This window comes from Pteropus alecto, unplaced genomic scaffold (genome assembly GCF_000325575.1).
Source record: "Pteropus alecto unplaced genomic scaffold, ASM32557v1 scaffold86, whole genome shotgun sequence".
In the NCBI taxonomy this organism is placed as follows: Eukaryota; Metazoa; Chordata; class Mammalia; order Chiroptera; family Pteropodidae; genus Pteropus; species Pteropus alecto.
Window position 1 is genome coordinate 18,970,028 of NW_006442109.1, and position 14,974 is coordinate 18,985,001.

At 33.7% G+C, this 14,974-nt stretch overlaps 1 protein-coding gene and 1 pseudogene across 5 annotated transcripts in view; one reads left to right on the top strand and one right to left on the bottom strand.

The window, feature by feature from the left end:
* WDR72 (WD repeat domain 72) overlaps positions 1–14,974 on the top strand; it is a 202,116-nt gene that overhangs the window by 120,039 nt on the left and 67,103 nt on the right. For all 5 annotated transcript variants that reach the window (XM_015595872.2, XM_025038947.1, XM_025038946.1 and 2 more), the window contains exons 17-18: positions 1,484–1,563; positions 6,864–7,059. In XM_015595872.2, the coding sequence (XP_015451358.1) occupies positions 1,484–1,563; positions 6,864–7,059 (276 nt within the window). The remainder of the gene's footprint in view (positions 1–1,483; positions 1,564–6,863; positions 7,060–14,974) is intronic.
* On the bottom strand, positions 9,396–9,514 carry LOC112469733 (annotated as a pseudogene).

Consider the following 14,974-nt stretch of genomic DNA (forward strand, 5'->3'; position numbering starts at 1 on the left):
GGTAAACTTGGAATGTTTTCTTTTTATCTTTTCCCCTGAAATTGCAATTTGTTCTTTAACTCACTGACGTTGCCAAGAAAAGTTGGCTCTCATTTCTACTTCATATTAAAATTTTAGCATCACATTAAAGTATGCTGTGAAGTACCCCATGATGCCAGTAAGTAGTTACAGTTGATACTCATATTTAGCTTTGATGGTAGAGTCACAAGGTTAACAAAATGATAGAAGAAAAAAGGAGAGAGATCAAAAAAATTTTTTTCTCTTACTGGCTGTGCTCATGAAGAAATGGAAAATATGACTTCAAAATCATAGTCCTCTATCATATTTACAAGTTTTATGCACCGATCTTGGTCATTTCAAATTCAAATTATATGTTCCATCAGGAAAAAATGATATTAATGAGTCAGAAGTTTCTTATTTCTTTTATGTTCTCAGTTTATGTTATATTAAATACCTTTTAACACATTTCCCTTGACCATTAATATGATACACATACATATTTATTAATATATAAAATGGTGTTTCAATGAAATACGTATCAGACTAATACTAATTTAAATAGTTGATATCAGGATTTGAAACATATATTAATACATTAATTTAAATAGACAATTATAGTAATTTTCCCTCCAGGGCAAGCCCCTCATCCTTCTTTCTTATCTCATTCCCAAGATTTGGCACCTACATAATATATTTTATCCATCGGAAAGCCTTAATTCATTGATTTTTCACTTGGACGATAATATGTACATTTTCAATTAATAAAAAGGCACTTATTAAGTGCTTTTTTGTGCAAGAAACTGCTGGACACTATGGATCAATTTAAATAAACCAAGTCCTAGCCCACTCTCGAAATTTCACACTGAACATTAAGGCAAATAGATAGAAAGGACATTCAAGAGGGCAAACTTAAAAGAAACAATACGTAAAAAAATGAGGCAAATTAAAACGTAAGTGCTATATCTATTGATCAGAGTAGTATAGCTGGGTAAGGACAAATCAAAGGAAATCTTTTATATGATTTCTGTGTGTTAGGTGCAGTGTACAATTTCAGGAACTATTTTTATGAGGATCTGTTAAGAGAGAATATTAGTGATCTGTTTTGGGTGGGAATATTATTGCTTCTTGTTGACAAAAAAGTGGAAAAAAAGATGGATTTGAGGTATAGAGGTATAACAATGAATTTGATTTAATTTGAATAAGTATTAGTATAATTGTTTGAAATACATACAAATTAATTAATGGTTCTCCATTCTGGCTATACATGAAAATGATCTGAAATACTTTTAAAAAGTCTTAATGCCTGTCCCACCCTCACCATGAGACCTATTAAATCAGAATTTCTGGAAAATTGAACCTGGGCATTAATGTTTATGTAAAAAATCTCCCTGGGTGATGCCAATGTGAAGCTGGGGTTGAGGACTCTTGAGGTATATTCAATTTTAATACTTTCAAGATATATATGTGTTCTATTTATTTCTAGATAAGAATGAATCCCATATACCTGAAGCTGATGTTTCACTTCTGAAGCTTATTTCCTGTTGGAGAGACCAGTCTGTGCAGGTATGAACAGTTTGTGTTCTTGAAATTATGGAAGAGTTTCTTGCTGCTGTGGTTCATTTGTACTTCCCTTTACTTGAGAGTAGCAGTAAGTAGGTACCCTTGTTTTCACAAATGTCCTCCCAGGGCATTTCATTTAACAGGACTAATGCAGAGACTAATAATCAGGGGAAAAGTGGAAAATAACTTGTGTAAGGATGCACCAAGTTCAGGGGTATGAATAGAGGAAGCTGAGGAAGAAATTTTCATGTTGTTATTCACAACTTATTGCCCATTACGGTTTCAGTTTAGGGCAGAATTGTCTATTATTTTATTTCAAAATATGCCATGACACAAAGGTCCTTCATCTTGAGAATTCGGTATGTGTAATTAGAATCATTTTTCTCTCCTGAGTGCTTCATCTGTGAGCTGATTAGAGAGCTGGTTTTTCTCAATGCCCAATTTAAGTCCTTCCTCTTTTCAGTTCTTTTTAAGTTCTAACAGCTAAATAGATAGCTTTGCATGTTGTATGATAAATATCTGTGCATTGATTAGATGAATATTTATTGGAACTTTAGTCTTCTTCATGAGCTTAATGATTGTAAATTTTGCAAGACAAGAATAGCAGTAACTTCAAATACAAACAGTTATTATTGGACAGGAAAATAAGGAAAGTAACTCAGAACAAGCTATGAGATTTGACACCATAAAACCAAATAAATACCATTGGAATGGCTATCAAAACTTTTTACCACGGCCTACAGTTTCTATATGATTTGCCCCTAGCATAACCTCTTTGCTTATCATTCTCTCTCCTATTTGTAATATTAGCCATATTGACTTTTTTTTTTCCAGAACACACAACACTCATTTCCACATCAAGAACTTTCTTGGGCTGGAATTCTTATTTTTACATTCATCATCTGGGTTTTTGCTCAAGAGCCAACTCCTTAGAGAAGTATTCCCCAATCATTCTATCTAATATTGCCACCATACCATCCCCAATCCATGGCACCAGTCACCATCACATTACCCAGTTTCATTTTCTTTGTTTTACTTGCTCTTAATGGAAATTATACCGTTGGCTTTTTTGCTTGCTTATCTTCTGTCTTCTCACTGTTTTAGAAGCTTGCTGAGAGCAAGAACTTGGTCTCATTCACCCCTCTTTGACGAATGCTTGGAAAAGCAATAGTGACAGCAGCCAGTCAATAAATATTTAATGAATGAATGGTTATGCAAAAAGCCTCTGTGATAATAAAGTGAACATTAGTACATGTTGACATTACCAGCATATTAGCAATCACCCTAAAAGAGTTTATCTATAAAAGGTGAGATTTTTTTTTTCCCTCCAGTAGCCAAAGAATTCCTCAATCAGGAAAAAAATCCTTAAGGAGAAGACTTCTACAGAACACTTATCCTGAATCGCTCTAACTAAAGATCTTTTGTAGTTGTTAATTGGACCTTCAAGTAAGTTTTAATGTAGCTTGGAGCGTGTTTGGACTAATGGATCTTTAAGGTTCTATGATTCCATGACCTTCAGCATTGCATACAAAATGCTTGCATTTATTACTCACTTAAAGGAAGTCCAAGCTTCAGTGTTCTCCTCTCCTCCCTGTCATTAGCCTGAGGAATGACTCTGGAAGATGAGTTTAACTTGATTATTTATTTTCCTCATGTATAAAGTGGGAATGAGAATTCCCGTGCCCTTCAGGAGCAACAGAGACGTTTGCAAGTATCCATTTAAATGTTTCATTACCTAGTCCTCAAATTCCTAATGCTGTTCATTTAATCAGTTAGTTGAATCATGTTAATATGAATCTATTTTTAAATGTATTTTAGAGAACTAGGTGGTAATAGAATGCTTTTGCAAAGTAGAGCAAACTCCTACTTTAGAAAATGACGGGGTTTACCTTTAAGGGAGAGGTAAGAATGAGTTGATTTTGCAGGTAAATGAGTTTTTCTGAAGATTGTCTCTTTTGCTTCTTAACATGTGAAACATGCCTAACATAGAACGAAAAGCTGGAAAAGCAACAGTAAGATTTTGAGGTTGATAATTTGCATGTTTCTGAAGCTGCACTAAAGTTCCTGGGATTTTATAAACTAACGGCAATGGGTGAAATATGACATCCAGGCCTCTAAGAGAAGTGTTGCTTTTCCAGATGTTACAAGAATATGAAAGGCCATTGTGAGTCTGTGTGTTGGGAAAATGCTTTTCTAGCAGAAAATCTGGACATTGGAACTACAAGCAGGCCTTGGGGGCTCTTACGAATCTTATAATGTTCTGTGCTATTTTATAGTAGTACTTCACTGTTTCAAGGTGTTAGTAGAATACCATTAAAATTTTCAGCTTGCCTATAGCACAGTAATCATTCTAGTAATAAGTATATGGCCCAGATCTGTCTCTTTCCAGCCAATGGATTTGTAGACTTTATTTTGAATCACTATACATTCCCTCATAAGAATGCTATACTTTGCATATCTGTATTTTTGGAGAAATTTATTTATATATATTTGGAAGATAGCTTTTTAGCTATAGTGCTTTCAATTCTAGCTCATTGTTAAAATAATAAAGTTATATAAAATATATAAAGTTATATAAAAATTTTATATTTTGTTGGGGTAAATTTTATGTTTACTATCTACAAAATTTATCTACCATATTTATAGACTAGAGAAACTCAAGGATTGACAGAAATTATCAATAATTGTACTTTCTACAGTTTATATTTTAAAGTGTAGAGAATCTATTTCATTTCCATAAGTATTTATTTAGTGCTCACTGTATACCAGATACTGCGATAACATTATTACCTGCTTATGAAATGTACCATTTCTCTGTGAATTTGGAGCCATACTTTATTGATTTCACACTGAGCATAACGTATGCATTTTGAGTTTGTTTCCAATTAGATGTGTGCCATTCAATTTTAAGTTTTATGGCTCTGAGTATCCTACTCATTATGGCTAATATGTTTTGTCATTTTTGCTTCTTGTTTTTCAATGATATATTAATTATTCTTACATAATACATTTGCAGTGATAATGTCCAAAACCCCCCAAATTCAAAATTTTAAAAATGTGGTCATGATATAAAAATCGAATAATTAGAAATGTTAGATTAAACTGCATAAATCCCTGTATATTTTAAAGAAAGAGTATCGATCCAGCCTATTATATGCTATTATATCCAGTGGGATAGACAGCTTTCTAAATCACAATTGTAGATTTTTCTCAGAGATGATAGTGATCTCAGTGTGACAGGGCAGCCATAATCCCATGTGGGCATATGGTGAACTGCTCATTCTGCAGGATCGACTGTAATCTGGACATACAATGGGTTTGAGAAGATCCTCTAACATCCTCTTGATTTATAGTTATGGATAGAAGCAGGTTTCACATAGGATTCTGTGACTGGAAGCTCTCATCCTAACTTCTCCAGTATCACAGACTTTATTTTGTAAATGAAGACATGAAGTCCCAGAGTAATGTGTGAACTTGTCAAAGGTTGCATTTGTAGTTACTTTTATAGTTGGATCTGAAACTCAGGCCTTTTCATTTGTGATTCTGAACTCTTTTTACCATACCATCTATATCTTGGAAGCAGTGCTGCCAAATAAAATATGTGACAAAATTAAAGCGAAATGAATTCAGTGATATAAAATTGTTCATGAATAATTAATATAGTTTGTCCCATCATATGCTATACATAAATAAGCGTGATCGACCTGTATTGTGTATGTCAATATATTTTAGTCAATATATTGTAGTAAACATCATATCTAATAGCTAATACATCATATTATCATACATCATAGAAATGATTTACCAGTATCATTCTATGTAGAACTATATGTTACATTCTTGACACAGCTCACACAGTGTTGAGCATCTCATCACGTGATATGCATGAGTAAGCATTATATACCTACTCCAATGTTAGTAGATATGGCTTACAGTGGTAAAATCATTTCATTCATTAGCCTTTTTTTACAACCCAATGAAGCATTTGAGTGTGAGCATATGAGTGGACAAGAACAGGGAGATGATCAGGATCAGGAAGCTGCTCTGATACTTTTGAGAAGCTTCCTATATTGAAGATCAGGGGCCTGACTCCTTCTGCTCTAGTGGTTCAGAAAGCATTTGCCATTGATATCAGCTCTCTGAGTGTCCTTGGAGCCTTAAAGTCTCACACGCTGCCATGATACATAAAAGAGATTAAATAAATATTTAGATAAATACATGTTCTGTTTTGAGTGTCAGCATCTCTTCCTCACCAATCTCGGTGTTGCCCCAAATTCAGGCTCCAGGTGTTGTATGGATAAACTGGGATAAAGGAGAAAGCATGGTGCCAATTGCGGAACATGAGTCATGACAGCGGGAAGGCTTTAGAAGGGAAAAGGAGCAGGCATTGGAACATGACTATATGAAAGGTTTAACTCTCAGCCAGAGAAGGATAAATGGATAGATGTCCCAAGTTCACATAGACCAGTGGTACTCTTCCTTTTTTCTCACTGATTCAGCACTTGGCTTTCCTTGAACTTGACTTAACTCCTGGACCTTGCCTCATCTTTTCCCAGGAAGAGACTAAGGTACACTGTCATTAAGTTTTCACTCAGGGGTAAGAAGATAGAGCCTTGGGAGTGAGTGTATATACTACAAAGACCATAGAAGCAAAGATCAGAAGGCCTGTCCATCAAGTTTGTGTGGCATTTGGGATGTCATGTCCCAGGTTCATCATTTTAAAAATGAAAATATTAGATGTCCTGTGGCAAGCATCCCCTTCCCCCTCCACTCAACCACAGGTCCTTGACTAGGTATGTAAAATAATCAGATGGCATGCCTTGCAGTATTTTGGGCTATATGAAGGCACAAACACATACACACAATTTAGTGAGATTTATTATTAAAGTCTTGTCTTTAACCTTTTGTATTAAACCTAGATTAAATAAATGTTTTTAGTTAAATAGTGCTTTAGAGCTAGACATTTTTTGACAAGCTAAACTTGTCTTTAAAAGCAATATGACATACTAAAATTATTTTTCTTGATCATCTGGTAGTAATGAAAATATCCTAGGACAAAGAATTCAGAACTCTTTTCAACTTTTGTTTTAAAATCTCTTGTGTTTACGAAAGAATAATGTGGCGGTTTGGGTGCCAGTTCTCAGTATCTGCATTTCAGTTATTTCAGATTGCTAATTCTAGTGGACTGAAACACTGCAATTTATGTGAAACCTATTCAAATCAAATTTCCAGGGTTTGGGGTCTATGCAAGACCCATTTGTAATAATACTAAAAAATTTCATATAAAACCACAAATTTAACAGGTAACTGAAGCAATACAAGCTGTTCTCTTGGCGGAAGTTCAACAACACATGAAAACCTTGAAAACTAGACCAATCAACAGTCAACCAGAGTCCATTACTGAGAATGGTAAATATGAGAAGATGCAGATTCAGCCAAAGATGGAATGGGCCGAGGCACTAGAGTTGCAGTGCGTTACAGACGGTTTGCCTCTGCAAAGTAAGTGCAAAATTTATTGACATGCTCTTTCATCAGAATTTTTTCTACTACTTAGAATGTATTGAGAATATGAGTTCACAATACGGGTTCACAATATATCATTTCTGTGAAAACCAAGCCAAGTGCCCTATTTCTGACCTATTCTGCTATCAATTTCCTCTTATAATTGTCAAGTTTTAAAATAACTTCTAACTTCTATTATAATCAGTATTTTTCAAAACAAAAATTTCTATTATTTATAAAAAAATATTTTGAAGTTAAGTGTATAGAATGAAAACAGATTAACATTAATAGATTAATGGGATATATACATTATAAGAATGCCCTGATAATAATGGTCCTAAGTTTGTTTTCATTTGATATCTTAATAATAGCCATGTGCTAGGTTTTTGTTTTTGTTTTTGTTTTTGTTTTCAGGAAATAAGAGATGTGGTACAAACAAAAATTAAGCTAGTTTATAGTCAAACCACTTGATTTTTAATACATTTTATCATTGTAACTTTATAATGATAGTGTTTATGGTTTATGGCTATCAAGTGAATCTGATATAAAATGTTAACTGATTTTTTAGCTATTAGCTGTGCCTTTAAAAAAAACAGTAACAAAAAAATTAAATGCAAATTTGATTTTCAAATTTACTAGTAAAGTTTTTGCGAATAAATTGATTTATAGTATGATTAAATGTATATTTTTGTCAGGAAAACATGTTATAAATTTACATGCTCCAGATTGTTAAAAATTGATAGGTACTCAAAAAGGAAATTTTCTTTTTATTTTTTTGGGACCCAGAGAAATGTTCCTATAGTTAAAATGTTAAATCTTAGAAGAAATGTCATTCTTTAAAATGTATTCTATTTATTTCTTCTTATTATTTTTATAAGATTACTGATTGGAAAGCATTATTTAATGAGAGAGGATATGTAGCAGGAAAGGACTTCTTCAGCGAAAGCTAAAAATCAAAATAGAATATTTTCTGATGCCAAAACAGTTACTGAGGATGACAAATACATTCAGTGATTTGATAAAGCTCGATGGTGATTTTGAATCATTTGTTTGTTGTCCAGAAATTAGCTTTAATGTTCTAGTAAATTCACCCACTTGAAGAAGCTACTTTTGGTTATATAACATAATTATAGTTGTATTACACATTTCAAGCAAGAAATAGAACAATTCCTTTTTAAATTTCAATTATTACATTGAGTTCTCGGTTCATTTGGAGAGGCACCCATATGTCATTAATAGGTTTCTTCCAACTCTCCAACATTAGCTACTGTCATTCATCATGTGTAACTCTCATTAGGTGTCATTTCTGTGCCTAATCTATCCTAATCTTGACTGTCTAACTTATCCATTTGCCTATAGCTCACTTTTCTAGATAAGAAATTCATGGTGAAACTTTTGATGCATTTTATTGGGCACATGGCTTACCCATTATTTGAACTTTCACCAGATTGGGCCCTGTTCTGTCCTCACTTAATTCTTGGATGTAAGAACTATTGATACTGTAGAATTTAACCTTACTATCACTAAAGACATCCAGATTTTAAGTTATATATTAACTGTCTTTTGATTATTGTTGAATGATCCTTGGCCAATGTAAAAGAAAATTTAGGGTTAGTTTGTGTTAAGAATTGGAACACAAAAAATATTAAAGCTACTTTATATGTTGGTAGATTAAATTTAGAACCATTTGTTTAAAAGAAATATAACATATTCACAAAATGGTGAACATATTTTTTTGGTGGAAAGTACTGCCTGTCGGCAAATATTTAACTTCAATTGCAATAAAATGGGAAATACATAACATGCATTGAAAAGGAAAATTTCCAAGCAATATTATGTTGAATATTAACATAGCCTTTTTCACCCTTTTGGAAAAGAGGAACTTAGAAAAATGACAGGAAAAGTTTAAGACCTCTATTTCAGTGATATGTACTGCATTACTTGATAGAATTTTTAAAAAAATAAGTAAAAAGCTATTTTATTTATTGCAAATGTCCCGATTCAAAGGTTAAGGAGATGGTATAGGTACTGTTCACTGGGTTTGATCGTTCCTCAGATTTTATTTGCAGATTTACTTAGCCCCAATGTCAATGCAAACTATATTATTTTACCAAATATTTTTATGATAAATGATTTATGTTGTTTAATTTTATCAGGTCCTTGCTCATTTGTTTTCTGTAAGCTTTTACCCCATTTTAAAAAATTATTTTTATTCTTTTTTTTTTTTTTTTGATTGATTTTTTTAAAATTTTTTTAGGCAAGGCAACCCTGGGTTGACTTCACAGATTGCAAAGACCTTGTCAGTTTACAATCCCTTATTTTTTAATTTTTTATGCCTACAGCACCTGGTCTTCCTGCGTGGTCTCCCATCCAAGTACTAACCAGGCCTGACCCTGCTTAGCTTCCATGATCAGACAGGATCACGCTTGTTCAGGGTAGCATGGCCGTAGACTTATTTTTATTCTTAATTTCTTTTATTCTTTCTTGGTTTCTTGGTTACTTGATGCATCCTATTTATAAAACATTTGGAAAGTAACAGATGATGATTTTATTATGCACAGATACTCATTAACTTCTTTTATGCCGGGGCATAGTATTTTTGGTTTATTAGCATCACAGTAATATGGTAAAATAGAAAAGGAAAAAATATTAACAACAGTTATTGTGTTCTTAATACACTTTAGCACTACTCTAAGTACTTTATGACTGTTATCTCACTTTTTTAGTTCTACAAATTCCCATGAACTCTAGGTCTCTGTTTACAACATTTGAGTCATTTGTGTAAACAATTCTACAGTTTTTTAAAAGTCCATGTGCATGGATATGAAGTTTCAAAGTACAGCCGAAAAGAACTACTCTCTGAGAAAGAGAGATTCCCATAGTGCTCCCTAGGCTTATCCTGAGAGAGTTCCTCTGTAATTTTTTTATTTGACTTACTAATTCTATATCTTTCTCACACACACTAAAATAAATAGTATTTGACAAAAAGTCAAATACCAGCCATCTTGAATGCCACCAGTGGCATATATCTTTCACTTTGAGATGTACTTCCTATTATGATCCCATTTTTTTGATGAATAAACTGGGATTTAAAAGAGGTTATGTGCTTTGTCTACAGTCAAGGAGTTACTAAAAACAGGGATACAAACCCAGATATTCTCTTAAACACTGTGTCCTTATCCAGTAAACTACATTTTCCATACTGGCAACTTGAAGGAAATTCATTCTAAATCAGCTTGATCTGAAAATTGAATAATTTATTGAGTGGTTTTCTTAGATTTTTATTCCTCTCTCATATATCATACTTTCTATTACCAAAGAAAATGCAGAGTGCTCAATCATTGCCATCTCAGCCCTTATAATAAAAAAAAAAAAATCACCAGGTTTCTTGAACTATTTGTACATGAGATGCATCTAGAAAGCAATGGAAATCAAGTGAAATAAGAGTTGAAGCATAACGTGTTTGAACTTTATAATTTTGTATGTTATTTATTTCAGGGTTTTCACTTGTTACATTTCACAGCATGTATTTTTTGAGAAGTCTTAATATTTGTGTATTAGTATTTTATGAGAGAGTGGTGGATTTTATCTCAGTTCACATTTTTCTAATGATTACATTGCTATCTTCCTTAAATCTTTTTAATAAGAAATAGTACAATTAACATTCACATTTGAGACTAAGATTTATTTCTTTAAAAACGATTTCTACTATTAAAATATATTTTAAAGTTATTTTCCTTTTTTTCTTTTTTGAATGTTATTTGGATCAGTTTAAACAGTGTCCTAAATTGTTCCATTAAATAAATTAGTTTAAATAAAAATGGAGCCTTTGTAGATAAAACTGTCACCTTGGAATTATTGGCTTAATTTAAATTCATGTTAAACTGTGGTTGTGAAGACGATGCATCAAATATGGGTATTGCAAATAATCTTTATTACATGCATTGCTTTTGAAGACTTATCTATAAAATTAAATAATGAAAATGTGCTCTTTGTTTATATAAAACCTTGTATTTGTAGTAAATCAAGGAAATAAACATCGATTTTACAGAATAGTTTTGTGGTCCTGGTGGCCATTAGCAGAAGGGCTGGCTTGGGACAGTCTCAGAAGGAAATCTACCTAGTTGTGGAAAGGCTTTGAAACGTAGTTGACCTCATAGGGAAACTTTCTTGATTCTTTATTTGTAGTAAATGCATCTTTCACCATCTACTGTGAGATCTCCTAGGCTAAATGAGAAGACCACAGAAGTAAGGAAAGTTGTGTGTGATGTGAGTGAGCAAGTAGCAGAGAAGTAATGAGGACACATCATAGAAGGCCTTTTATCTCACAGTGAGGTCTTAGGCTTTCTTTCTGAGATGGTAAGCCATTTGAACAGACAAATGGCACACATTTAATGAGATCACATTGCCTGAGGTTCCGGGGCCAAGGACAGAAGCAGGGAGACCAGTTGGGAGACTATACTAACTATATTCTAACCCAGATGATAGCCATTTGGAACCAGTATGTTGGAATGGATGGAGAAGTGAGAAGTGATCAGATTCTGAATGTATTTTGAAGGTATAGCTGACAATATTTGCTGATAGGTTAGATATGGAGGAATAAGATAATGAAAAGCTATAATTATATATTTCAAACAAAAAATATTTGATATATGGATTAACCCTGGTGTTCTGACTTGATTCTTGTGTTGAGTAGAGCAGTGTTGCATATAGTATTCCAGATATGCTGAAGGAAGAGTAGGAGACCCACTCTACAGAGGGCTGCCCCTGCTGTATTCAGTTTCAAGTGTCCCTGCTGAGATGACCTACAGATTTTATTTCCCAGTATTAACTAAACTACCCCTCAGTAAATAGACAAGAGTTTCCTGCCAAGAAACTATGGATTGAAGACAATACTAATAATGCAAGCTTAAGCGAATAAGATGTAAATGGCATTGCCAAACCAATCTTAAGCTACATCAGAAGATATGTGCATGTGTTAATGTTTTCTATTTGGAATTTCTATTTTTGTGTATACTTTATATACATAATATGACATACTAATAGCATGTATATAGTTTATAAACAAACATGTATGTATTGATGATACATGTTTCAGAGCTTCTTCTTGTTATTTTCTACAAGAAAGTATCCCAACTACACCGTTTGGGTGGATTGAGCTAAGTAGGCAGATGTGATAAGCTTTTGGTTATGCAGGTTTTGTAGCTTGATATTCTATATTGCGCACTATGCTATCTCTGAAACTCTAAATAAATCTCTATGCATTGCTCTTTTGTATATGCCTTTCTGCACTGATCCAGGAGTTAGGAATACCACAAAGGACTAATTGAATCTCCAGTAAAGATACAAACTAGCATCTAGGTAACCATAAAAGTGTGTCAGACACCACAGAAGAGGCTGCAAAAGCATATCAAAAAGGTACCTGAGTCTTTGGAGTCAAGAAGGCTTCCTAGAAAAAAAATATGCCTAATCTACGCCCTGAAAGATGGATATGATTTCGCCAAGCAAAAGGGTTGGAATGGAAAACTGTAGCTGTTTGCTAAGACCACTGAAGCCACCTATGTCCTTTTCTACCTCCCAAGAATCATTTAATTAATATATGTATGAATGAGGAACCTGAACATTAGAGAGAAACCCATATGTCTTTAATTTCCAATCTGGAGAACATTTTTGTCCTCTTCGAATGTCATTGTACCAATGCCTTTCTTTCCTAACCCTCAGCCTTCCAGAATAACATTGATAATGATAATGACAATAACAGCTAACACCGATATGACTTAGTATGTTCTAATTGCCTCATATACCTTAAATCATTTGATCCAGGCAGCAATTATATGGGGAAAAGTAGTATCGTTATACTCATTTTATTGATGAGAAAATAGATCAAAAGATAAGTAACTTGCCCAAGGTCTTAATGCCAGCAGAGCCAGGAGTCAAACCCAAGCAATCTGGCTTCAAAATGTGGGTTCTTCATCCATCACTATCTGACATTGCTTCCCAATTAAACACAATTCACCTTCACTATTTCTTAATTCAGCAAATATTTACCGAGTGCCTCCTATATGACAGATACAGATATAGCTATTACCTAGGGTGGGGATTACAAGGCAGCAAACAAATAAACAAACAAACAAAAACCCCTCATAGCTGGCATAACAACAGAGGAAAGATTTTCTTGAAGTTAATCAGCAAAAATAAGATGCAATTTCTACTAACCTTGGGTGTGGCACTATAAGCTATTCTACTAAAGATTTACTTAATACTAAAGACTTTTATTTGGAATATAAATTTAGAAAAATACAAGTTTTAATGGTTAAAAAATAAGTTTCATGACTGAAAACTGGAAATGACAACTGGTAAATCCTAGAAATGAAAAAGATTTGGCATATACATATTAGTTGAAAGGATTGAGGGTTGGCAGTTTGGGAGGAAGAGAAGAGGGAATTTAAATTTTCATTTTTCTAGAGTAATTTGAACCATTTAGTAGAAAATCTTATTTAAATATCAAGGTAGCCATATGTTAGATGAAGACAATTTATATATGATGAGCAGAAAAATTATTTAGCACCTAGAATACATTACATACCTTTCAAAAAACACTGTTGGCACTTGGGTTTAATATATGTCCTATCTTATTTTTAGCTCCTTGTAAAATTGAAGGAAAATTTTCATCATTTCCCTTTTTCCTCATATAAATTCTTCTGAACTTCCCTACTGCTTCTGCCCTCTCTGTATCATCTTAAAGATTACATTGCCTTAGAAAGACTGATAGAGTTCACTGCTCTTTTTCCAAAAGTAGTTTCATCTTTCACAGGGATTGAGATTGATGATTTTCATCTTGGCATATGAAGAACTAGAGTATTTCATCGTCTTTTTTCCTTATGAGCAATCGGAATGCCAACCTGGCCCAACTACACAGAGACAGTAGCATCCAGGAATTGAGTTAAATATTTCCTTGGTAACAGTTGTGCAGGCACCACTTTATTGATTATTGTCCGCATACCCATTTAAATTTATTGACAAAGAAAAAATGATCCAGATTCTGTTGCTGAAATCGATGTGTTTTGTGCTATTGTTCTCCCAAGCTGAAACTGGCCTCCCAACACTGACCCCTCAAGGACAAGGGTCGGGTCTATTTATCTTTTTTCCCTCCCACCACCTAGGATGGGCCTTCACCTAGTAGCCGGTAATAAGTGTTTATTGAGTGGAAGGATGAATGGATGGACGGGGGGATAGCTTGTACTAAAGGTTCAGCCCACTCCTAATTAGTAAAAGAAAGAGGAGACAAGGAAATTCAGCTGAATGCTCTTCTTTAGCAACCAGCTTTAGTTTGTAATATGCACTAAAATTGTCTTTTCTAAGTGTCATCATCCTAGGACCACATAGTATACACATAGCAAGCAGGCTCACAAAAAAATTAAAAATAAACACATGAATGAATCTAGTATGTAACCACTAGAACGCTTCTAATTTCTGATGGCTATTTGGCTGTTCGCTACTCATTTTGTCATGATCTAATTTTAATCTGGAATTTTTAGAGAGCCCTGAGCCTTTCCTAAAACTTGTCTTCTTGTTCCTCATTCACCTATAGCTTCTCTGTGGAAGTATTTAAGCTGCTGCTGTGTCAAACACTATTTCCTCAGTATTCGGATTCACATCCTGGGTTCCGACCTATCTGTCTCTCTCTAGACTTCTGGCTCATTCCTGATCTCTTGTAGCCAGTATCCCCTAGGCTACAAACCTCTTTAAAACCTGGCTCACCCAGGTCAGCCTCTTCCATATTGATTCTTTCCTAATTCTGAGCCTGGGACTTTGTGTGATATTAGTTCTGCCATCAAATGTAATTCTATTAGCCACACGATATGCATTTCTAGTTCTGGAAACAATTTTTTTGTTATGACTAAATTCTTTG